The sequence below is a fragment of the Salmo salar genome, unplaced genomic scaffold (assembly GCF_905237065.1).
Source record: "Salmo salar unplaced genomic scaffold, Ssal_v3.1, whole genome shotgun sequence".
Taxonomy (NCBI): domain Eukaryota; kingdom Metazoa; phylum Chordata; class Actinopteri; order Salmoniformes; family Salmonidae; genus Salmo; species Salmo salar.
Window position 1 is genome coordinate 45,186 of NW_025550060.1, and position 23,734 is coordinate 68,919.

The 23,734-nt window shown below is 42.8% G+C and overlaps 1 protein-coding gene across 1 annotated transcript; it reads left to right on the forward strand.

The window, feature by feature from the left end:
• Positions 1 to 18,091: 18,091 nt before the first annotated feature.
• Positions 18,092 to 23,689, forward strand: LOC106582501 (guanylate-binding protein 3). Its single transcript, XM_045713643.1, has 5 exons — positions 18,092 to 18,231; positions 18,864 to 19,058; positions 22,297 to 22,424; positions 22,605 to 22,714; positions 23,326 to 23,689. Exons 2-5 carry the CDS (start codon positions 18,887 to 18,889, stop codon positions 23,567 to 23,569), a joined length of 654 nt encoding a protein of 217 aa, XP_045569599.1. The 5' UTR covers positions 18,092 to 18,231; positions 18,864 to 18,886; the 3' UTR covers positions 23,570 to 23,689.
• The last annotated feature ends 45 nt before the right edge of the window (positions 23,690 to 23,734 follow it).

Sequence of the window (23,734 nt, forward strand, 5' to 3'; positions counted from 1 at the left end):
TATGACCTGGTCAGCCTCCTATGTTGACATGTAAAAAACATCTTCACAAAATAACATACTTTAGAAACAAAATGAATGTAATTAATACAATTCAATTCTAAAGAATAGAATCAAGACTTACGTTGTTAAATTATATTACACAGCCTTTATAATATATATCATAATGTAGCCTTATAACAGCTGAATATAGGGAGAAACCATGCCAATCTATCGGCCCTGCCTACACCACTGTTAAATTATATTACATAGCCTTTTAATACACATCATAATAACCAAATATAGCCGATTAATAACTGAATATAGAGAGAAACCATGCCAATCAACAGGCCCTGCATGACCCCAATGCATTAAAAACGACACAATGTCGGGATAGTAGAAATTCTGTTGGGGACAGTATATTTTTAGCCAACAGGCCTGGTCGGGCCAGTGAGAATTTATTTTTACGTTGGACCCTGTCAAAGCCAATGAATAGGACCCAGAGTTTTACCTGACCAGGACATGAGAGCAGGAAAAACTCCAGGCCACAGAAAATACATTTTTCCCACACCACTTTTGAAACTGTGGTGGCATCTCTGGGAAGGAGGTTTGTCAAGCGTAGTCGATCGGAAGCCAGCACTCATGCAGGATTTGATTCTGGGTTCCCCAGACTAATGAAGAATTTTCCAACAGTACCTATAGAGGCCATGTCATCTCACCAGCGTTCAAGGTTACTTTCATTGTGTGACACATTTGTATGCGAGACAGCATAGATTAAGTAGTAAATTTGGAGCAAGAAGTCAGAAGAGTTAATTTACTTCAGAGTTAGTTTATTATAGCGTCCATCAATCCATTATAGTGCCTAGTAGTGTAGGAAAATCCAGACACACTATTTTTTAAGTTAAACTTTATTGCAATGTGCATTGTCACATTCACATACAGCACATCCATGTTGAAGTCACATTCATCCTTGCACAACAGAATGGAGGCATCCAAACCCGTTTCTCAAGAAAAGACTAAACAAAGATTCCATCAAATCATCTGACAGACAAAAAAATACTATCAAACATTATCTCTGTATAGTTTTAAACAATTTACTGTACAACAAAATAATAACAATACTGGTCATGTCTTCCCAGAGGAATGGGAATATTTAGATTCACATTGTTTTAAGAAAATGTATAGTGCCTTCAAAAAGTATTCAGACCCCTTGACTTTTTCCACATTTTGTTAGAGCCTTATTCTAAAATGGATTACATTTTTTTCAACTCTCTCTCTGTAAAGTAGAGAGAGATCGTTAATGAAAACCTGCTCCAGAGCGCTCAGGACCTCAGACTGGGGTGAAGATTCACCTTCTAACAGGACAATGACCCTAAGCACACAGCCAAGACAAGAGTGGCTTCGGGACAAGTCTCGGAATGTCCTTGAGCGGCCCTACCAGAGCCCGGACTTGAACCCGATCTAACATCTCTGGAGAGACCTGAAAATAGCTGTGCAGCAACGCTCACCATCCAACCTGACAGAGCTTGAGAGGATCTGCAGAGAAGAATGGGAGAAACTCTCCAAATACAGGTGTGCCAAGCTTGTAGCGTCATACCCAAGAAGACTCAATGCTCTGCCAAAAAGTGCTTCAACAAAGTACTGAGTAATGGGTCTGAATACTTATGTAAATGTGATATCATTTTTTTTTTTTTTATTAATGAGTAAAAAATATTTTAAAAAACATTTTTTTTTTTCCTTTTGCTTTGTGAATTTAATCAATTTTAGAATAAGGCTGTAATGTAACAAAATGTGGAAAAAGTCAAGGGGTGTGAATACTTTCCAAAAGCACTATTATGATAATCATACATGCCAAGGTCCTTATCTGTATCAGTGTCTGGGATATGAAACACATTGAACAGGTTAATTTCCTCTTACAACAGCTTAGAATTAAATGTTAAAGGTTGACATTTCTCAGTAATTAATAAGCAACTGACCAGATTGTACTGAACAGTCAATTGAACAAAAACATAAACGCAACATGTAAAAATGTCAAAGATTTTACTGAGTTACAGTTCATATAAGGAAATCATTAAATTGAAATAAATTCATTAGGCCCTTGTCACGCTCTGACCTAGGAGAGCTGTGTTCTCTGTTTAGTTAGGTCGGGGTGTGACAGGTGGGTGGGCATTCTATGTTTGTTTTTCTATGTCTTGGCCGGGTATGGTTTCCAATCAGAGGCAGCTTTCAGTCGTTGTCTCTGATTGGAAGCCATACTTAGGCAGCCTGTTTTTCCCTTTGTTTTTTGTGGGTAGTTATTTTTTGTTTAGTTTGTCTAACCTGACAGAACTGTTGGTAAAATAAAATGTAAAATAAAAAATAAACAGATCACAGTATCAGTATCTGGTTTGACCATAATTTGCCTCATGCAGCGGGACACATCTTGTTCCCATAGAGTTGATCAGGGTGTTGATTGTGGACTGTGTGATGTTGTCCCTCTCCTCTTCAATTGCTGTGTGAAGTTGATGGATATATGGGGGAAATGGAACATGCTGTCGTACATGTCGATCCAGAGCATCCCAAACATTCTCAATGGGTGACATGTCTGGTGAGTATGGAGGAACTGGGACATTTTCAGCTTCCATGAACTGTCTACAGATCCATGGGGCTGTGCATTATCATGCTGAAACATGAAGTGATGGCGGTGGATGAATGTCAAGACAATGGGCCTCAGGATCTCGACACGTTATATCTGTGCATTTAAATTGCCATCGATACAATGCAATTGTGTTTGTTGTCTGTAGCTTATTCCTGCCAATTCCATAACCCACCACCACGGGGCACTCTGTTCACAACATTGACATCAGCACACTGCGCATCCACACAATGCCATACACGTGCTCTGCGGCTATGTGGCCGGTTGGAAGTACTGCCAAATTCTCTAAAACAATGTTGGAGGCGGCTTATGGAGAGAAAATAACATTACATTCTCTGGCAACAGCTCTGGTGGACATTCCTGCAGTCAGCATGCCAACTGCATGCTCCCTCAAAACTTAATACATCTGTTGCCTTGTGTTGTGTGACAAAGCTGCACATTTTAGAGTGGCCTTTTATTTTCCCCCAGCACAAGGTGCACCTGTGTAATGATCATGCTGTTTAATCAGCTTCTTGATATGTCACACCTGTCAGGTGGATGGATTATCTTGGCAATGGAGAAATGCTCACTAACAGGGATGTAAACAAATTAGCGCTCAACATTTGGGAGAAATAAGCTTTTTGTGCATATGGAACATTTCTGGGATCTTTCATTTCAGCTCATGAAACAATGGGACCAACACTTTACATGTTGTGTTTATATTTTTGTTCAGTGTAGTTTCCTGTATCGCTATATTCTCTTTCCTTTATATTGATCCCCTTTCATCATAATCCCTCACAAAGCATTACCATTATTACATTATTACATGATTTCCCTTTATTAACCAGCAGAGCATGGTACCTATACCATGCACTCAGACACAAATCAATAATTCTGAAGGGCTGTAAGGACCTGCGATGCTTTTCATAGATTTTCCTTGAAATGGACCTACTGAGTATACAAAACATTCGGAACGCCTCGCCAATATCCAATGATAGGGCGTGGCGCGAATTACAAACTCCTCAAAAATCCCAAAATTTCAATTTTTCAAACATATGACTATTTTACACCATTTTAAAGACAAGACTCTCCTTTATCTAACCACATTGTCTGATTTCAAAAAGGCTTTACAACGAAAGCAAAACATTAGATTATGTCAGGAGAGTACCCAGCCAGAAATAATCACACACCCATTTTTCAAGCTAGCATATAATGTCACAAAAACCAAAACCACAGCTAAATGCAGCACTAACCTTTGATGATTTTCATCAGATGACACTCCTAGGACATTTTTTTATACAATACATGCATGTTTTGTTCAATCAAGTTCATATTTATATCAAAAACCAGCTTTTTACAATAGCATATGACGTTCAGAATTAGCATACCCACCGAAAACTTCCGGTGAATTTACTAAATTACTCACGATAAACGTTCACAAAAAACATAACAATTATTTTAAGAATTATAGATACAGAACTCCTTTATGCAATCGCAGTGTCCGATTTTAAAATAGCTTTTCGGGGAAAGCACATTTTGCAATATTCTGAGTAGATAGCCCGGCAATCATGGCTAGCTATTTTGACACCCACCAAGTTTGGCACTCACCAAACTCAGATTTACTATAAGAAAAATTGGATTACCTTTGCTGTTCTTCGTCAGAATGCACTCCCAGGACTTTTACTTCAACACCCAATGTTGTTTTGGTTCCAAATAATCCATAGTTATATCCAAATAGCTGCGTTTGTTCTTGCGTTCAAGACACTATCCGAAGGGTGACGCGCCTGCGCATATCGTGACAAAAAATGTCAAAATATTCCATTACTGTACTTCGAAGCATGTCAAACGCTGTTTAAAATCACTGAAAATGTAAAATGGACTCTTCACATGCACCCGCGCGCCCGTGTCATTGTTCTCAGATCGACCACTTTCCAAAAGCCCTACTGTTTTTCGCCCAGGGACTGCAGAGTCATCATTCCCCATTCTGGCGCCTTCTGAGAGCCTATGGGAGCCTTAGAAAATGTCACGTTACAGCAGAGATCCTCTATTTTCCATAAAGACGCTATAGAAGGACAAGAAATGGTTAAAGAGGGCACTTCCTGTATGGAATCTTCTCAGGTTTTGGCCTGCCATATGAGTTCTGTTATACTCACAGACACCATTCAAACAGTTTTAGAAACTTTAGGGTGTTTTCTATCCACATCTACTAATTATATGCATATTCTAGTTTCTGGGCAGGAGTAATAACCAGATTAAATCGGGTACGTTTTTTATCCGGCCGTGAAAATACTGCCCCCTAGCCCCAACAGGTTAAGAGAGTTCTCATCTATATTAATCGTAGCCATCTATTTATAACCACAGACCGATGCTGGCACTAAGACCGCACTCAACCAAAGCTACAAGGCCATAAGCAAACAATAAAAGGCTCATCCAGAAGTGGTGCTCCTAGTGACTGGGGACTTTAATGCAGGCAACCTTAAATACGTTTTACCTCATTTCTATCAGCATGTCACATGTGCAACCAGAGGGAAAAAACTCTAGAACACCTTTACTCCACACACAGAGAGAAATTCTAGACCAAAGCTCTCCCTCGCCCTCCATTTGGCAAATCTGACCATAATTCTATCCTCCCGATTCCTGCTTACAGCAAAAACTAAAGCAGGAAGTACCAGTGACTTTCTCAATACGGAAGATTTCAGATGATGCGGATGCTATGCTTCAGGACTGTTTTGCTAGCACTGACTGGAATATGTTCCAGGATTCATCGAATGGCATTGAGGAGTACACCACCTCAGTCATCGGCTTCATCAATAAGTGCATCGATGACGTCATCCCCACAGTGACCGTACGTACATATCCCAACCAGGAGCAATGGATTACAGGAAACATCCGCGTCGAGCTAAAGGCTAGAGCTGCCACTTTCAAGGAGCTGGACACTAATCCAGATTGGATCCTACTACACCGGCTCGGACACTCGTCAGATGTGGCAGGGCTTGAAAACTATTATGGACTGCAAAGGGAAACACAGACGCGAGCCTACCAGACGAGCTAAATGCCTTTTATGATAACTTCGAAGCAAGCAACACTGAAGCATGCATGAGAGCAACAGCTGTTCTGGACGACTGTGTGATATATCTTTCGGTAGCCGATGTGAACAAGACCTTTAAACATTTTTTTTTACATTTTACATTTTAGTCATTTAGCAACGCTCTTATCCAGAGTGACTTACAGTAGTGAATGCATACATTTCATAATTTTTCTCCCCCCGTACTGGTCCCCCGTGGGAATCGAACCCACAACCCTGGTGTTGCAAACACCATGCTCTACCACCTGAGCCAATAATCACAAAGCCGCGAGAACAGAAGGATAACCAGGACGTATACTCAAAGCGGACCAACTGGCAAGTATCATCACTTACATTTTCAACCTCTCCCTGACCAAGTCTGTAATAGATAGTCCCTGTGCCCAAGGAAGTCAAGGTAACCTGCCTAAATGATTACCGCCCGTAGCACTCACGTCGGTAGCCATGAAGTGCTTTGAAATGCTAGTCATGGCTCACAACAACAGCATACTCCCAAATACCCTAGACCCACTCCAATTCGCATACCACCCCAAAAGATCCACAGATGGCACAATCTCAATCGCACTCCACACTGCCCTTTCCCACCTGGACAAAAGGAACATCTATGTGAGAATGCTGTTCCTTGACTACAGCTCAGCGTTCAAAACCATCATGCTCACGAAGCTCATCACTAAGCTAATGAGCCTGGGAATAAACACCTCCCTCTGCAACTTGATCCTGGGCTTCCTGACGGGCCGCCCCCAGGTGGTAAGGCTAGGCAACCACACGTCTGCCACGCTGATCCTCAACACTGGGGCCCCTCAGGGGTGTGTACTTAGTCCCCTACTGTACTTCCTTTTCACACACGACTGCGTGGCCAAACACGACTCCAACACCATCATTAAGTTTGCTGACAACACAACAGTGGTAAGCTTGATCACTGACAACGATGAGACAGCCTATAGGGAGGAAGTCAAAGACCTGGCAGTGTGGTGCCAGAACAACAACCTCTCCCTCAATGTAAGCAAGACAAAGGAGCTGATCGTGGACTACAGGAAAAGGTAGGCCGAACAGGCCCCCATTAACATCGACAGGGCTGTAGTGGAGCGGGTTGAGAGTTTCAAGATCCTTGGTGTCCACATCACCAACGAACTATCATGGTCCAAGACAGTCGTGAAGAGGGCACGACAACAACTTTTCCCCCTCAGGAGACTGAAAAGATTTGGCATGGGTCCCCAGATCCTTAAAAAGTTCTACAGCTGCACCATCGAGAGCATCCTGACTGGTTGTATCACCACCTGGTATGGCAACTGCTCAGCATCTGAATGTAAGGCGCTATAGAGGGTAGTGCGTACATCACTGGGACATCACTGAGGCCAAGCTTCCTGCCATCCAGGACCTATATAATAGGCAGTGTCAGAGGAAAGCACAAAAAGTTGTCAGGAACTCCAGTCACCCAAATCATAGAATGTTCTCTCATATTGCACGGCAAGCGGTACCGGAGCGCAAAGTCTAGAACCAAAAGGCTCCTGAACAGCTTTTACCCCCAAGCCACAAAATTGCGGGACACGTGACAGTCATAAATCATGCAGCACATTATATCAAGATCACAGATTTTAGAGTAACAACAAATGTCGGTACATAGAAGTGTCATATCGGTTGAAAGCTTAAATTCTAGTAGCTATTACTGTGAAAGAATGCCACACTATTGTTTGAGGAGAGCTCCTAAAAACAAAACACTTTTTCAATGCGATAGGTTTGATAAATTCACCTCTGAAGGTGAAATGTGTACTTACATCCTGAAATCTTGCTCTGGTTTATTATCCAAAGGGTCCCAGAGATAACATGAAGTGTCGTTTTGTTAGATAAAATCCTTTTTCATATCCTAAAAAGGTCTATATAGCACGCACGATCGATTTTGTATTTCCACTCGTTCAATTTGCAAAGAAAGGAATCTGTGAAAATCACGAGTCAAATCACATTTATATCTATTCCTCAGAGATCCTAGAAGGTAACAAGACTTCACTATTTCATTTGGGGTGTAGTATATCCTATAGGACACCATATTTGGTCAGAGAGCGACGTCTTCATGGCACGCCGATGATGCGGGCGGCCATCACTTGAACAACTGTATCTTTATAAAATAAGCACCAATCAGGGTCAAACAAACAAAGCTAGCTAGATAGCCAATGAGCTGGGCTTTACGGGAGTATCTGGAAACCATATATTTGTCATAAAATGTTGCTCCTAACCTTGTATGACAGCATGCCTTTTCATTTTGGACAAAAATTTTAAGGATATTCAGAGTTATGAAGGCATGAAAACTGGTTGTTTTGCAAGTGTTGAATTTATTATATGGCTACTAATACTTGGAAAGCTAAATCCAAGTCCAAGTATACAGATTTCACAATATTCTTTCAGAAAAATGGAATAAGAATGCAAATGTCTCCTTCACGATTTGCCCAAATGTACCTGGCGACACTAAAAGTCTTGAGGATCAGTCATTCTCCAAGTTATCCATCTGAAACTTTGCACATACACTGCTGCTATATTGTGGACACTATGGGAATTACAACCAGAGTGATGGCTGTAACAGTGACCTTTCTCTTGCATTTAAAAAATGGTGATAAAAAAACATCGGTTGGTTTTTTCTTTGCATTTTCTTCTACCAGATCTATTGTGTTATATTCTCCTACATTCAATTCACATCTCCACAAACTTCAAAGTGTTTCCTTTCAAATGGTACCAAGAAAATGCATATCCTTTCTTCAGCGCCTGAGTTACAGGCAGTTAGATTTGGGTATGTCATTTAGGTGAACATTTTAAAAAAGGGGGCTATCCCTAAAGTTTTTAACAGCTCCTATGCCCATTCCATGAAACTGCTGAACAATTGATCGAATGGCCACTGGACTATTTACATTGACCCCCCTTTGTTTTGTACACTGCTGCCACTCACTTTTTATTACCTATGCACAGTCACCTCACCCCTACCTACATGTACAAATTACCTCTATCCTGTACCCCCGCACATTGACTTGGTACCGGTACCCCCTGTCTATAGCCTCGTTATTGTTATGTGTGAATTTTTACAATTCTTTTAATTTTGTTTATTCGGTAAATATTTTCTTAACTCTTCTTGAACTGCACTGTTGGTTAAGGGCTTGTAAGTAAGCATTTCACTGTAAGGTCTACACTTGTTGTATTCAGCACATGTGACAAATAAAGTTGGATTTGATAAATGGCAGCTAGCATGCTAAATGGAAGCTAGCATGCTAAATGGCAGCTAGCATACTAAATGGCAGCTAGCATACTAAATGGCAGCTAGCATGCCAAATGGCGCTGCACCTGTAGACTTCCAGTCATTGCTTCCAGGGCTTAGTTATCAAAATGCTGATCTATCCCTTCAAAACATTCAAAGTAAAACCAGGCATGAAGAATGAGTCTCCTGTCCTCCATCACAGTTCAGTCATACAGTCTATCTAGTTCCACCAATCACACTACATAGCATTTCTTCACTGATTAGTTCACAGTAGGGATTTTGTCCATGGGACTAAGAGGAAGGGGTAGTGTACAGAAATGCTGCGTACAGAGAGGAGGCCATGTCATTACTTGGCATCAGCCTGGAGACTAGGAATACTCTCAGGGAGAAGGCAATATACAGTATGCCCAAACAACCATCAGATTTAGGTGCTATGTGGACCTGTGGAGGGGTGGGTGTTACATTATGTATGTTCCGCCTTCAATTCCATACTCATTACCATGCTACCTTAGTTCCTAGTGACTAGTGGTGGCCTGTGTGATTAGAGGGAGACGAGGGTGACAGGTTTAGATGACAGCATAGAGATGGTAATAACATCGGTTTATTAAAATCATCATCTTTAAGTCATGGAAATGATCAACATATGCAGTTAAGATGTGTTGATGGTTTGATTATGGTAGTTTTAGAGTGGAGAAGCATCTCACTCAAGACACACAAACATAAACCACATGTCAACCAGACTCTAGAAGTCAGTTGACATGGAGAGAGAGGTGGGAGGGATACCCCAGGAACCTTCATTCACCCTCAGTCCCAACACTGCAGTTATACAGGACATAGAGAGAGACCCGGGGTATCATGGTGAGACTATACCATGTATACTATACATAATGGTGCAGGATAGACCACAACAAAGGAGATGGCTACTGAAGTTAGTCTGTGGTCTTATTGGTCAATACTCACCGTTCCCATTGCTGATAGGCTCCGTGGTGTCCCGGTTCATGGCCCTCTGGACGGCCTTCTTTCAGCGTGTGTTCCGGAACTCTCTCTCTACAGGAGAAAAAGAGACAGTTACATACTGACTGATCATTGGATCATCCTGTCCTCATGAAAACTATGCAATTAGTTGCACCTGTATTGTTCTGTAATGTATACATTTAACCACCAGATGGCAGTCTGAGGTAAATATTGATAAGGCGTCTAATGGTCATGCCTAAGACAGGGTTGGTGTCAAATCAGTCAATTGACGAAGTGGATTGAAATTAAATTAATGAATTAATATCCTCATGGAAAAACAACAAGGTTTTACATTCATGGTTAAAGAGCTGATCAAGGTCTGATGCTGCTCCCACACCCTCTGGGTTGATCTGGGGTTATATTACTCAGTAGAGAAGGTTGTGAGGTCACCAAGGGCCAGGCTCCAGACACTGGCCCCCTCTGCTACTCCAGCTGCCATGGCTGAACCCAGTGCAGGAACACATATGACTTGATAATCCAATACTGCACTTCCTCAGGAGTAGGTTGTTGGTTCATGTTAGAATGTACTCTGTGTGTATCTGCTTTCAGAATGTACTCTGTGTGTGTCAGCTTTTACAGTCATGTTTTCCTGCGTAGAGTGACTTCAATGTGCCTGTGTGTCCTTGGGAGTGGACATACAAATGTGTGTATTTGAGTCAAAGTTCATATTAGAGTTTACTGAGTGTGTGTGGGTGTGTACGTGTCTCTACCCATGCCTCTCTCCACCTGTAGCTGGCTTAGAGGAACCCCATAGTCCTGGTTCATGGCATCCAAGATCTGGACAATTATCCATCCATTAGTTAATATCAGAGTGCTATCTGATGTGTGTGATTTGCATTAGCGTAGCCTCTTCTGTAGCTTGTCTACTATGTGTCTGTCTATCCCTGCTCTCTCTCCTCTGCACAGGCCATACAAACGCTCCACACCGCGTGGCCGCTGCCACTCTAACCTGGTGGTCCCAGCGCGCACGACCCACGTGGAGTTGCAGGTCTCCGGCAGCCTCTGGAACTGCCGGTCTGCGGCCAACAAGGCTGAGTTCATCTCAGCCTATGCTACCCTCCAGTCCCTAGACTTCCTGGCGCTGACGGAAACATGGATTACCACAGATAACACTGCTACTCCTACTGCTCTCTCCTCGTCTGACTACGTGTTCTCGCATACCCCTAGAGCATCGAGCCAGCGGGGTGGTGGCACTGGAATCCTCATCTCTCCCAAGTGGACATTGTCTCTTTCTCCCCTGACCCATCTGTCTATCTCCTCATTTGAATTCCATGCTGTCACAGTTACCAGCCCTTTCAAGCTTAACATCCTTATCATTTATCGCCCTCCAGGTTCCCTTGGAGAGTTCATCAATGAGCTTGACGCCTTGATAAGTTCCTTTCCCGAGGATGGCTCACCTCTCACAGTTCTGGGTGACTTTAACCTCCCCACGTCTACCTTCGACTCATTCCTCTCTGCCTCCTTCTTTCCACTCCTCTCCTCTTTCGACCTCACCCTCTCACCTTCCCCCCTACTCACAAGGCAGGCAATACGCTTGACCTCATCTTTACTAGATGCTGTTCTTCCACTAATCTCATTGCAACTCCCCTCCAAGTCTCCGACCACTACCTTGTATCCTTTTCCCTCTCGCTCTCATCCAACACTTCTCACTCTGCCCCTACTCGGATGGTATTGCGCCGTCCCAACCTTCGCTCTCTCTCTCCCGCTACTCTCTCCTCTTCCATCCTATCATCTCTTCCCTCTGCTCAAACCTTCTCCAACCTATCTCCTGATTCTGCCTCCTCAACCCTCCTCTCCTCCCTCTCTGCATCCTTTGATTTCCTCTGTCCCCTATCCTCCAGGCCGGCTCGGTCCTCCCCTCCTGCTCCGTGGCTCAACGACTCACTGCGAGCTCACAGAACAGGGCTCCAGGCAGCCGAGCGGAAATGGAGGAAAATTCGCCTCCCTGCGGACCTGGCATCCTTTCACTCCCTCCTCTCTACATTTTCCTCTTCTGTCTCTGCTGCTAAAGCCACTTTCTACCACTCTAAACTCCAAGCATCTGCCTCTAACCCTAGGAAGCTCTTTGCTACCTTCTCCTCCCTCCTGAATCCTCCTCCCCCTCCCCCCTCCTCCCTCTCTGCGGATGACTTCGTCAACCATTTTGAAAAGAAGGTTGACGACATCCGATCCTCGTTTGCTAAGTCAAACGACACTGCTGGTCCTGCTCACACTGCCCTACCCTGTGCTTTGACCTCTTTCTCCCCTCTCTCTCCAGATGAAATCTCGCGTCTTGTGACGGCCGGCCGCCCAACAACCTGCCCACTTGACCCTATCCCCTCCTCTCTTCTCCAGACCATTTCCGGAGACCTTCTCCCCTACCTCACCTCGCTCATCAACTCATCCTTGACCGCTGGCTACGTCCCTTCCGTCTTCAAGAGAGCGAGAGTTGACTGAAAAAACCTAATCGACCTCCGATGTCAAACTACAGACCAGTATCCCTTCTTTCCTTTCTCTCCAAAACTCTTGAACGTGCCGTCCTTGGCCAGCTCTCTTGCTATCTCTCTCAGAATGACCTTCTTGATCCTAATCAGTCAGGTTTCAAGACTGGGCATTCAACTGAGACTGCTCTTCTCTGTGTCACGGAGGCTCTCCGCACTGCTAAAGCTAACTCTCTCTCCTCTGCTCTCATCCTTCTAGACCTATCTGCTGCCTTTGATACCGTGAACCATCAGATCCTCCTCTCCACCCTCTCCGAGCTGGGCATCTCCGGCGCCACCCACGCTTGGATTGCGTCCTACCTGACAGGTCGCTCCTACCAGGTGGCGTGGCGAGAATCTGTCTCCGCACCACGTGCTCTCACCACTGGTGTCCCCCAGGGCTCTGTTCTTGGCCCACTCCTATTCTCGCTATACACCAAGTCACTTGGCTCTGTCATATCCTCACATGGTCTCTCATATCATTGCTATGCAGATGACACACAATGAATCTTCTCCTTTCCCCCTTCTGACAACCAGGTGGCGAATCGTATCTCTGCATGTCAGGCAGACATATCAGTGTGGATGACGGATCACCACCTCAAGCTGAACCTCGGCAAGACGGAGCTGCTCTTCCTCCCGGGGAAGGACTGCCCGTTCCATGATCTCGCCATCACGGTTGACAACTCCCTTGTGTCCTCCTCCCAGAGTGCTAAGAGCCTTGGCGTGACCCTGGACAACACCCTGTCGTTCTCCACCAACATCAAGGCGGTGACCCGATCCTGTAGGTTCATGCTCTACAACATTCGCAGAGTACGACCCTGCCTCACACAGGAAGCGGCGCAGGTCCTAATCCAGGCACTTGTCATCTCCCGTCTGGATTATTGCAACTCGCTGTTGGCTGGGCTCCCTGCCTGTGCCATTAAACCCCTACAACTCATCCAGAACGCCGCAGCCCGTCTGGTGTTCAACCTTCCCAAGTTCTCTCACGTCACCCCGCTCCTCCGCTCTCTCCACTGGCTTCCAGTCGAAGCTCGCATCCGCTACAAGACCATGGTGCTTGCCTACGGAGCTGTGAGGGGAACGGCACCCCCGTACCTTCAGGCTCTGATCAGGCCCTACACCCAAACAAGGGCACTCCGTTCATCCACCTCTGGCCTGCTCGCCTCCCTACCTCTGAGGAAGCACAGTTCCCGCTCAGCCCAGTCAAAACTGTTCGCTGCTCTGGCACCCCAATGGTGGAACAAGCTCCCTCACGACGCCAGGACAGCGGAGTCAATCACCACCTTCCGGAGACACCTGAAACCCCACCTCTTCAAGGAATACCTGGGATAGGATAAAGTAATCCTTCTAACCCCCCCCCTTAAAAGATTTAGATGCACTTTTGTAAAGTGGTTGTTCCACTGGATATTATAAGGTGAATGCACCAATTTGTAAGTCGCTCTGGATAAGAGCGTCTGCTAAATGACTTAAATGTAAATGTAAATGTGATTGTGTCTGAATGGAATGAAAAACCTTACCTCTAGTCTGATAACAGACAGCCTCCAGCTCAGCAAAGACCTGGTGAGATGTGTTAGTGGACTGAGTCTGTCTACAGATGATAGAAGGAAGGAGAGACGGTGAAAGGGATGAAATCAAACTAAATATATATATATATATATATATATATATATACATGCATCTCTGTTGAACTGAAGGTCAGAATACATGCGTGTTAAATTAAACACACCTCAAATACAGTGACATCACGTAAAACCTTGTTAGGTTCTGACAAGCAGATTGAAAAACTAAATGGACAACTAGCTCAAACCAAGTTTATTCACTCAATGGCTCCAAAAGCTGCATAGACAAAAACATGTTCCCACCAGCACCAGTATTTTTACCCCCTTTAGCTGGCGTCTCCTCCTTTTGTCTAAACATTACATTTTCTGTTGCTACTGTAGGCAGGAAGTTAAGTGATGTGTGAAATGAAACTGTTCCTTCTGCCTTCATGTGACCTGATCTCGGCCCACATTCCTCACTAATCCACAGCTATCCACCCTTATCAACCACGTGATTGCCTTTTCCCTTACTTAGTCATTTTCCAGGCCCGTACTTCTTATCCACCCTCCATTGACCCCATAATTTACATTCCTCCTACATACAAACATTAACTTTTGGTGTTTCAAATTACAACCCAACAACCTAAAGAAATGTGTCCGCAGCTTGAGGTAGTTTTAAAGGTTGAAGTCACTCACCATCGTAGAGGGCGTAGTGCCCAGAGAAGGCAGGAACAAAGTCATATCCATATGACGAGCTTCTCTGTGAAAGGTGGAGGGGGAAAGAAAGAGAGAGGGAGAGAAAAAGAGAGAGAGTGATGGCTATTTAACAGTCTTATGGCCTTGAGATAGAAGCTGTTTTTCAGTCTCTCGGTCCCATCTTTGATGCACCTGTACTGACTTCGCCTTCTGGATGATAGTGGTGTGAACAGGCAGTGGCTCGGGTGGTTGTTGTCCTTGATGATCTTTTTGGCCTTCCTGTGACATCGGGTGCTGTAGGTGTCCTGGAGGGCAGGTAGTGTGCCTCTGGTGATGTGTTGGGCAGACTGCACCACCCTCTGCAGAACCCTGCGGGCGGTGTAGTTGCCGTACAAGGCAGTGATACAACTCGTCAGGATGCTCTCAATTGTGCATCTGTAAAAGTTTGTGATGGTCTTAGGGGCCATAACCAAAATTTCTTCAGCATCCTGAGGTTAAAGAGGCACTGTTGTGCCTTCTTCACCACACTGTCTGTATGGGTGGAACATTTCAGATTGTCAGTGATGTGTACGCAGTGGAACTTGAAGCTTTCCACCTTCTCCACTGCGGTCCCGTCGATCTAAATGGGGCGTGCTCCCTCTGCTGTTCCCTGAAGTCCATTATCAGCTCCTTCGTGTTTTGACGTTGAGGGAGAGGTTATTTTCTTGGCACCACTCCGCCAGGGCCCTCACTTCCTCCCTGTACGCTGTCTAGTCAATGTTGGTAATCAGGCCTACTACTGTTGTGTTTTCTGCAAACTTGATGATTGAGTTGGAGGCTTGCATGGCCACGCAATCATGGGTGAACAGGGAGTACAGGAGGGGACTGAGCACTCACCCTTGTGGGGTGCATGTGTTGAGGATCAGTGAAGCGGAGGTGTTGTTTCCTACCTTCTCCGCCTGGGGCGGCCCGTTGGGAAGTCCAGGACCCGGTTGCACAATAAATATAATTAAGAAATGCATAAATATTAGGACAAGCAATGTCGGAGTGGTGTCGGCGTAGGTTCCTTGTTCCTTGTCAATCATTGGCTTATTGGTGCAATCAGACAATATATTCTTTAAGTAAATCAATTAAACCTTTATTAATGCAATTGCAGACAGAAGTTGACAACGGAAACACAGCACGCATGTTTGAGAGTAAGTTCTGCACCCCACCTTAAGACACAGCTGATTTTATACATGTGATCACTCCCTATTGGTATGATCACCTACGTCAATGTATGTGTGTATCAATAAGCTGAGGTTACCTTGTAAGGCAACCTAGTACAGTAGCTTCTCTGAATTCATTAGCATTGTCAACTGCCACACAAGATCAAAATGTCAAAACAAGACAGTTGGTACTTCTCTATATCTAGTTTCAGTCTGACTCAGACCTAGCCTGCAAGCACACTCTCATAACAACCAGGGCTTAACCACAAAGACTAATAAAGATATCTTGTGCAACGTATAGTTGCAGAGCTTTAGACACGTAGCAACAGTATCTTATTATAAGGCCTGCAGAAAAACATAATGGAGAGGGTCTTTGGGACCCCCCTTCAGTGGCATTTACTAAAATACAGTAGAATAGAATACAGTACAAACGTATGAGATGAGTAAAGCAGTATGTAAACATGATTAAAGTGACTAGTGTTCCATTATTAAAGTAGCCAGTGATTCCATGTCTATGTATATAGGACAGCAGCCTCTAAGGTGCAGGGTTGAGTAACCGGGTGGTAGCCGGCTAGCGATGGCTATTTAACAGTCTGATGGCATTGAGATTGAAGCTGCTTTTCAGTCTCACCTGTACTGACCTCGGCTTCTGGATGATAACAGGGTGAACTGGCTGTGGCTCGGGTGGTTGATGTCCTTGATGATCTTTTTGGCCTTCCTGTGACATCGAGTGCTGTAGGTGTCCTGGAGGGCAGGCAGTGTGCCCCCGGTGGGCGGTTGCGGGCGGTGCAGTTGCAGTACCAGCCGGTGATACAGCCCGACAGGATGCTCTGAATTGTGCATCTGTAAAAGTTTGTGAGGGTCTTAGGGGCCAAGCCAAATTTCCTCAGCCTCCTGACTGACCATGGATTTTGACGATGGATTCCCCAATGTGCCTCTTTAATAACTATGATGGAGACATGTTATTTTTCTCATAAAGCAGTCCTGAGCGCACGGCTAGACTTCCTGACTCCATAGACTGTATGCAGTGCACTGACTAGTTTTTCATGCAAATAATTTTACTTGAGAAATAGTGCCCCGAAAACCTTAGCTAGATGTAAAATTGCGCAACTAAGATTTCTGCTCTAAAAAAGTATAAATGAATTACAGATTTTTTGATTGATCTTAGATTCATTCTGATTATTTTGAGGAAGTTACTATTTTGAGGAACTGGCTATGATGCTACTGTGACTCAGGAAGGACATACAACAGTACCTGCCTGGGTATGATGGGCAAACATAACACACCCCAAGACAACTCTTGTTTGGCTTCAGTCATGGCCGCTAGCATTTGTTAATGAGCATTGGTGAAAAACGAGGCCAAATTAGGAAGTGCAGTCGTCCTTTAATAAATACTTGAATAGTGTGTTAGTGCTTGGTTGGAATAAAAGCCTCCAATAAGTTAAGACATTGATAGTGAACACCAGGCCTTGTATTTTGCAATTGGCACAAGAAATAGAGAGTTACGATTTATTTTGGGCATTTAATATGTAATACTCAAACATATAATATTATTTAATTAATGAGGATTAACTCGTATCAATCATTCACAAAAGCATTTGGGGAATGGCTTGTAGGCTATTTGGTGCGAGTAAAATTAGGCCCTAAAATGTAGGCTGAAACACTAATGCCAGATAGATAAAAATAATGAAAGAGAAAACCGATATAAATTACACAAGAATGATGATTTATTTATGGATTTTTACTGGGTTATTTTCTCTTTATTCAACCAGACCGCCACCCATCCACCCTACAACCGGACAATATTTAATGAACGTTTGCGCCCCATGGATATAACCGCAGGTCTTTTTCCCCTACTGTCTATACTCTAGTTTTACTAGCACTATAGACTATTCACCTCTCCTCTCTTGACACAAACAATGGATTAAAACTGAGCAAATAAGAAATTAATCTCTGCATTTTTTTGTTGAGTGCTCCATCTCCTTTCTGCCTTGAATGAATCCTTTAGGACTTTTTTCTTGATAAACCCTTTTGTTAGAAGGCATAGTACCTTAGGACCATTGCCGTGGGAAGTAGGGTTGCCGAGGGTGCTGAAAAGTCAAAATAAATAACAAAATATATTCATAAATAACTCATATTTTGGGAGAAAAAAAAACGGTTTATTTTCTCACAAAAATAGTGTACTGTTGCACGGTGTAAAAAAAAATGTCTGCACCCCCCCATTACTACAAGGCCCTTGAAATCTGGGGTACTTTCCCACAGCAGTTCCTGTTATGATGGATTCTTGTCGTACTTAGGTCATGAAAGTGTTCATCAGATAGGATGCTACTTTCACTTTCAGTGTCTGCAGACTTTAAATAGCCTGCAGCTTAGTGCTTTTGCCATCATTGCAGAGGATACTTGACTCTCAGCGAAACTACGAGTATATGTGAGTATCAAGCCTGACTTCCTGTCTCTTCTGATTTCCAAGCGCATAGGTATTCAAACTCTTGGCCTGTGATGTCTTTTAAAATGATTTCAGCGACCACTTTCGTATTGTTTGCACTAAACTACCAAACTGAAAAACTCTGATCGTTGTATAAATATGAAGAGACATTTATAAAATTTCTCACCCCAGGCGTTCCTTCATCATCAATATTTTTCAGAGTTTATCTATATCATCTGCTCCACCCTGATTTGGCTGTAGAATTGTTCTCATGTTTTATTGTCACTCTTGCAGACAAACACAAATAGCAATAACAAACCTGTGTCAAATTATCAACTAATGATGATCTTCAGTCTGGACCTTGATATTTTGAATCAGGCATGTTAGTGCTGGATTACAATACAAGCCTATAGAACCAGTCACTACTGGAGCAGGAGATCCCTGCATTAGAATTTCGCCTTAAGATGCTGTCTAACTATTTACTATTTATTATTGTTACAGATCATTATTGGAAGTAAAATGGTTCATGATGACAAAATGTGTTGTATTTTGCTATTGACACGACAAGGAATAGCATCATAGAGGTAAAATAAGTATTAATGATGATGAACTTGTATCAACCATTTACTTTGAAGCGATCTTGTGAAGCCACTTGACCATGGACTCCCCAATGTGCCTCGTTAAAAACGCCGACGGAGAGCTTTGCATAGAACCAGAGGCCATCGACTACCTGATGGGACTGAAACAGAAAGTCGTAGTTGTGTCTGTGGTCGGGCTGTATCGCACCGGCAAGTCCTACCTCATGAACAAGCTGGCTCAGAAGAGAAGTGGTGAGAGACAAATATATCTTTCTTTACAAACAGGTTTGGACATCATCAGTCTTTTTTGGTAACACTGTACATTAAGTTTCCCCTAAAACTCTGTAGCTACACAGTAATGACCGTAGAAAGATATATATATATATATAAAATATTTTTTTTACTTTATTAATTTCCATGCACAGAAATGCCAATGTCATGAGGAAATGATCACAATTTCAAACTCTCCCAAAAAGTTGTTGCAAAAATGTAAAAAATGAATATTACCTGAAAAAATGACCTCATGTAGTTCCTTACAATAGCCCTCTGTGATATCAAGGAATATTTCTCCCAAAACTGTGATTCCTTAAAAACGTGTGCAGAATGTTGGTCAACTCAGATCTTTCTAAAAATCCTAAATGAATCAGGAATGAGCAGGGTCAGCTTTACCATAAGGACCCCTTCTTCATGTCCTCATTACATGTTGTGAAACAAGACCACTCACGGTCTAAAAAGTTCTCTACTTTTGATAGATTTAAACAAAAGTATTGAAATCACCATGGTCACAATCATAACCTGTCCTCTCCATCTCCCTTATGAAAGTAAATAAATACTGCACTCTGAACCACAAAACATATTAGATTAATGATAGTGCTGTTAGACAAGGCAAGAACTAGAACTTAAAAACATGATGTTGTTTTGTTGGAATTTGCAGCTGTTTTTGGTAAATAATGAAATATGCTAACTTCTGAAATTACTTTCTCATCTTTGAAATCCTTTAAAGAGAAGTCAAACTGAAAAATGTTCTCCTGTCTTCTAATTTCTCCTAGTTAGTCTGTTGTCTGCAAACGTTGTTACATTGTAACTACATAGTAATTAAAAATGTCACCTCACTTTACATTAAATAGCTTGCTGCTGAGTAAGTACATTTTAAATACATGTGTGTCCCATGTAACAACATTGTAATTACAGACTTGGTTGTTAAAGATTGTTATAAAGTAATACTACTAATAATATATATATATATTATATATAATATATATGGTAATATTATACTTAATGTTCTGTTGTCTCCTAATTTCACCTCATTAGCCTATTATCTGCAAATTTTACATTGTAACTAGTATAGAATTTAAAATACCATACTACTGGGTTTCATTTTACAATAAGTTGCTACATGCTAATTACAAGTATATCCTGTGTAACTACATTGTTCTTAAATTAAACTTAAATTGGGGTCCATTTGGTGTTGATTGCACCTCTCTGATTCAGAGGGGTTGGGTTAAATAAGGAAGACACATTTCAGTTGAATACATTCAGTTGTACAACTGACTAGGTATCCCCCTTTCCCTTTCCATTGAGCAGGTGAGAGTGAAACAAATAATGGGAAACCCCTGGAGGTCAGGGCCCTGAGCACATGCCATGCTTGCAGTAGTATTGGTGATGATAAGCTAAGGGTTAGATAACTGTCTGGACTACCTTACCTAGCAATCTACAGTAAAAGCTGACATGGGTTAATTGAGTGAATGACGTACAGTAACAAGAGGGAAACTGCTGATGCACCAACGCATTTTGAAGTTGCACTTTGTGTATTCTGCTTTTCTGACTCTCAATAGTAAGTTAAGACCCTGACTGAGTTACAAAAATATATGTACAGTATATGTTCATATACAGTATATGTACAGTGAGCAAACAAAGTATTGGTACAGTGACAGAAAGATGCTCACCTCCCCTGTTATTGTAATGGTGAGAGGTTAGCATGTCTTGGGGGTATGATATAAAATGCTAATCTCCACTGTTATTGTAATGATGAGAGGTTAGCATGTCTTGGGGGTATGATATAAAATGCTAATCTCCACTGTTATTGTAATGGTGAGAGGTTAGCATGTTTTAGAGGTATGATATAAAATGCTAACCTCCCCTGTTATTGTAACGGTGAGAGGTTAGCATGTCTTGGAGGTATGATATAAAATGCTAACCTCCCCTGTTATTGTAATGATGAGAGGTTAGCATGTCTTGGGGGTATGATATAAAATGCTAACCTCCCCTGTTATTTTAATGGTGAGAGGTTAGCATGTCTTGGGGGTATGATATAAAATGCTAATCTCCACTGTTATTGTAATGGTGAGAGGTTAGCATGTCTTGGGGGTATGATATAAAATGCTAACCTCCCCTGTTATTGTAATGATGAGAGGTTAGCATGTCTTGGGGGTATGATATATAATGCTAATCTCCACTGTTATTGTAATGGTGAGAGGTTAGCATGTCTTGGAGGTATGAACTTTCTCACTCATCATTATTCACGATTCATTCAGGACTTTGCGTAACTATGCGTATTCTTATTTACAACAAAAGTGACTCAAATATGACAATACATTATTTACCATTCATTTCTAAGTGAATTTGTCCCAGTATTTTTGGTCCCCTAAAATAAGGAATATGTACAAAAGGTGCAACAATTTCTAAACAGTTCACCTAATATGGAGGAAAATACGCTTAAATTAAAGCTAAGAGTCACCCGCCACCCTCCCCCCGCTATACTGTTGACCAGCACTAGTAAGAGCTCGGAGCTAGCTAGCGCTGGTCCGCACTAACTCTGGTCTAGGGCGTAGCTAGCTAGTTCTGGTCAACACTAGTTCTGGTCCGCACTAAATAACTCTGGTCAAGGGCGTAGCTAGTAGCTAGCTAGCGCTGGTCCACACTAGTTCTGGTCCGCACTAACTAACTCTGATCTAGGGCGTAGCTAGTAGCTAGCTAGTTCTGGTCCGCACTAACTAACTCTGGTCCAGGGCGTAGCTAGTAGCTAGCTAGTTCTGGTCCGCACTAACTAACTCTGGTGCAGGGCATAGCTAGTAGCTAGCTAGTTCTGGTCCGCACTAACTAACTCTGGTCCAGGGCATAGCTAGTAGCTAGCTAGTTCTGGTCCGCACCAACTCTGGTCCACACAAACTAACTCTAGTCTAGGGTGTAGCTAGTAGCTGGCTAGCGCTGGTCTGCACTAGCTCTGGTCTGCACTAACTAACTCTGGTCCAGGGCGTAGCAGAGACTGTATTCTGGTCCGCACTAACTAACTCTGGTCCACGGCGTAGCTAGTAGTTAGCTAGTTCTGGCCTGCACTAGTTCTCATCCGTACTAACTAACTCTGGTCTAAGGCGTAGCTAGTAGCTAGCTAGTTCTGGTCTGCAGTAGCTCTGGTCCAGCTCTGTAACAGTGTTATAGGCTGGTTTAATATTTATACTGTAAATGTCCTCAATAATCTCTGTTGATTTAGGTTTTGCCCTTGGAGCCACCATCCAGTCCAAGACTAAGGGCATCTGGATGTGGTGTGTCCCTCACCCTGAAAAAACAGACCACACCCTGGTGCTGCTGGATACAGAGGGGCTGGGGGACGTGGAGAAGGTGGGGGGGGTCAAAGTTCAATCTCTTTACAATCCACATTCATATTCATATTCCTCTTCCATATTCATATTCCTCTTAGATTACTAACCAAGCACAGTGAACACATATCTGCACACTCATCATTTAAATGAGATGATTACTGAGTCAGAGATCCAATACATGTCGTCATACTTGTTTCAGGGGGATTCTAAGAATGATGCCTGGATCTTCTCCCTGGCCATTCTGTTAAGCAGTACTCTGGTCTACAACAGTCGAGGGACCATCGACAATGATGCTGTGGAGAAGCTTCAGTATCCTTTTGGGTCAACATTTGGCTCCATTCTGTGGCATCTTGTGGACATAATCTGTTGTGGTATTTGATATGATAGTTTGTTTGTTAGGCTTTTGACAGTCTTCTCAGCCATATTAGTGGTAGCCTTGCTAATTGTGATGGACATTTTCATGAATTTGTATGTATATTTTTAACATTATTTAATTGTAGGCTAGACCTAATCATTGATATGGTAGAGAATTTTAATTTTAATAATGTACCAACTAAATATGTTCCATTTAATTAAATATGCTATATGCAAGTTGCATATGTCGTGTTTATCAGTACTACGTAGTAATTTACTTCTCTGGAAACGGTAAAGGGCTTGAGAAATCTCAGGATGCCGGTTCCCGTGATTGATTCTTAGCTTTAGTGAACATGAAGAGCTGGTGTTGACTAAAAGCAATGTCTGTGACTTTCAAGCAAATGACGTTACTGTGTCAATTTAAATCTAAACTGAAAATTACTTGTTTTGTTTGTTTTTTTGCTTGTTTGTAACTTCCCTGAAATTCAAGTCCATGTACGCAAACTGTGCATGACATTGACATGAGCTTTGGGAACTCCTGTATCGATCCTCAACCGGTCCTATAGATATGTGAACGAGCTGACAGAGAGGATCAAGGTGAAGTCTACCACTGACAATGAGGAGGAAGGAGAGGGCACACAGTTTATGCAGTTCTTTCCTAATTTTGTGTGGACCGTCAGAGATTTCACTCTAAAGCTCGAGATCGACGGCGGAGAAATCACTCCAGACCAGTATCTGGAGAATTCCCTGCAACTCAAGACAGGTGATATTGATTATTATAAACCAGGTAGTTTGAGACCTAGTTGCTGATTGACTTAAACAGCATTCCAGCTGTGTGTATATCAGACAATATACCACGGTATGATGCAAAGCGTAGCGTTATGACTATAACTACTGTTCTCTGAAGGAGTACAACATATTATAAGGAGTCGCACTCTCACGACTTCGGTTGAAGGATCTACAATCATGCCTGAC

Coding starts and splice junctions, on each gene's coding strand:
- LOC106582501 (XM_045713643.1), top strand. CDS start 18,887: ATGGACTCCCCAATGTGCCTCGTTAAAAACGCCGACGGAGAGCTTTGC. Junction 22,425..22,604: donor GGCTGGGGGACGTGGAGAAG/GTGGGGGGGGTC, acceptor TACTTGTTTCAG/GGGGATTCTAAGAATGATGC. Junction 22,715..23,325: donor GATGCTGTGGAGAAGCTTCA/GTATCCTTTTGG, acceptor CCGGTCCTATAG/ATATGTGAACGAGCTGACAG.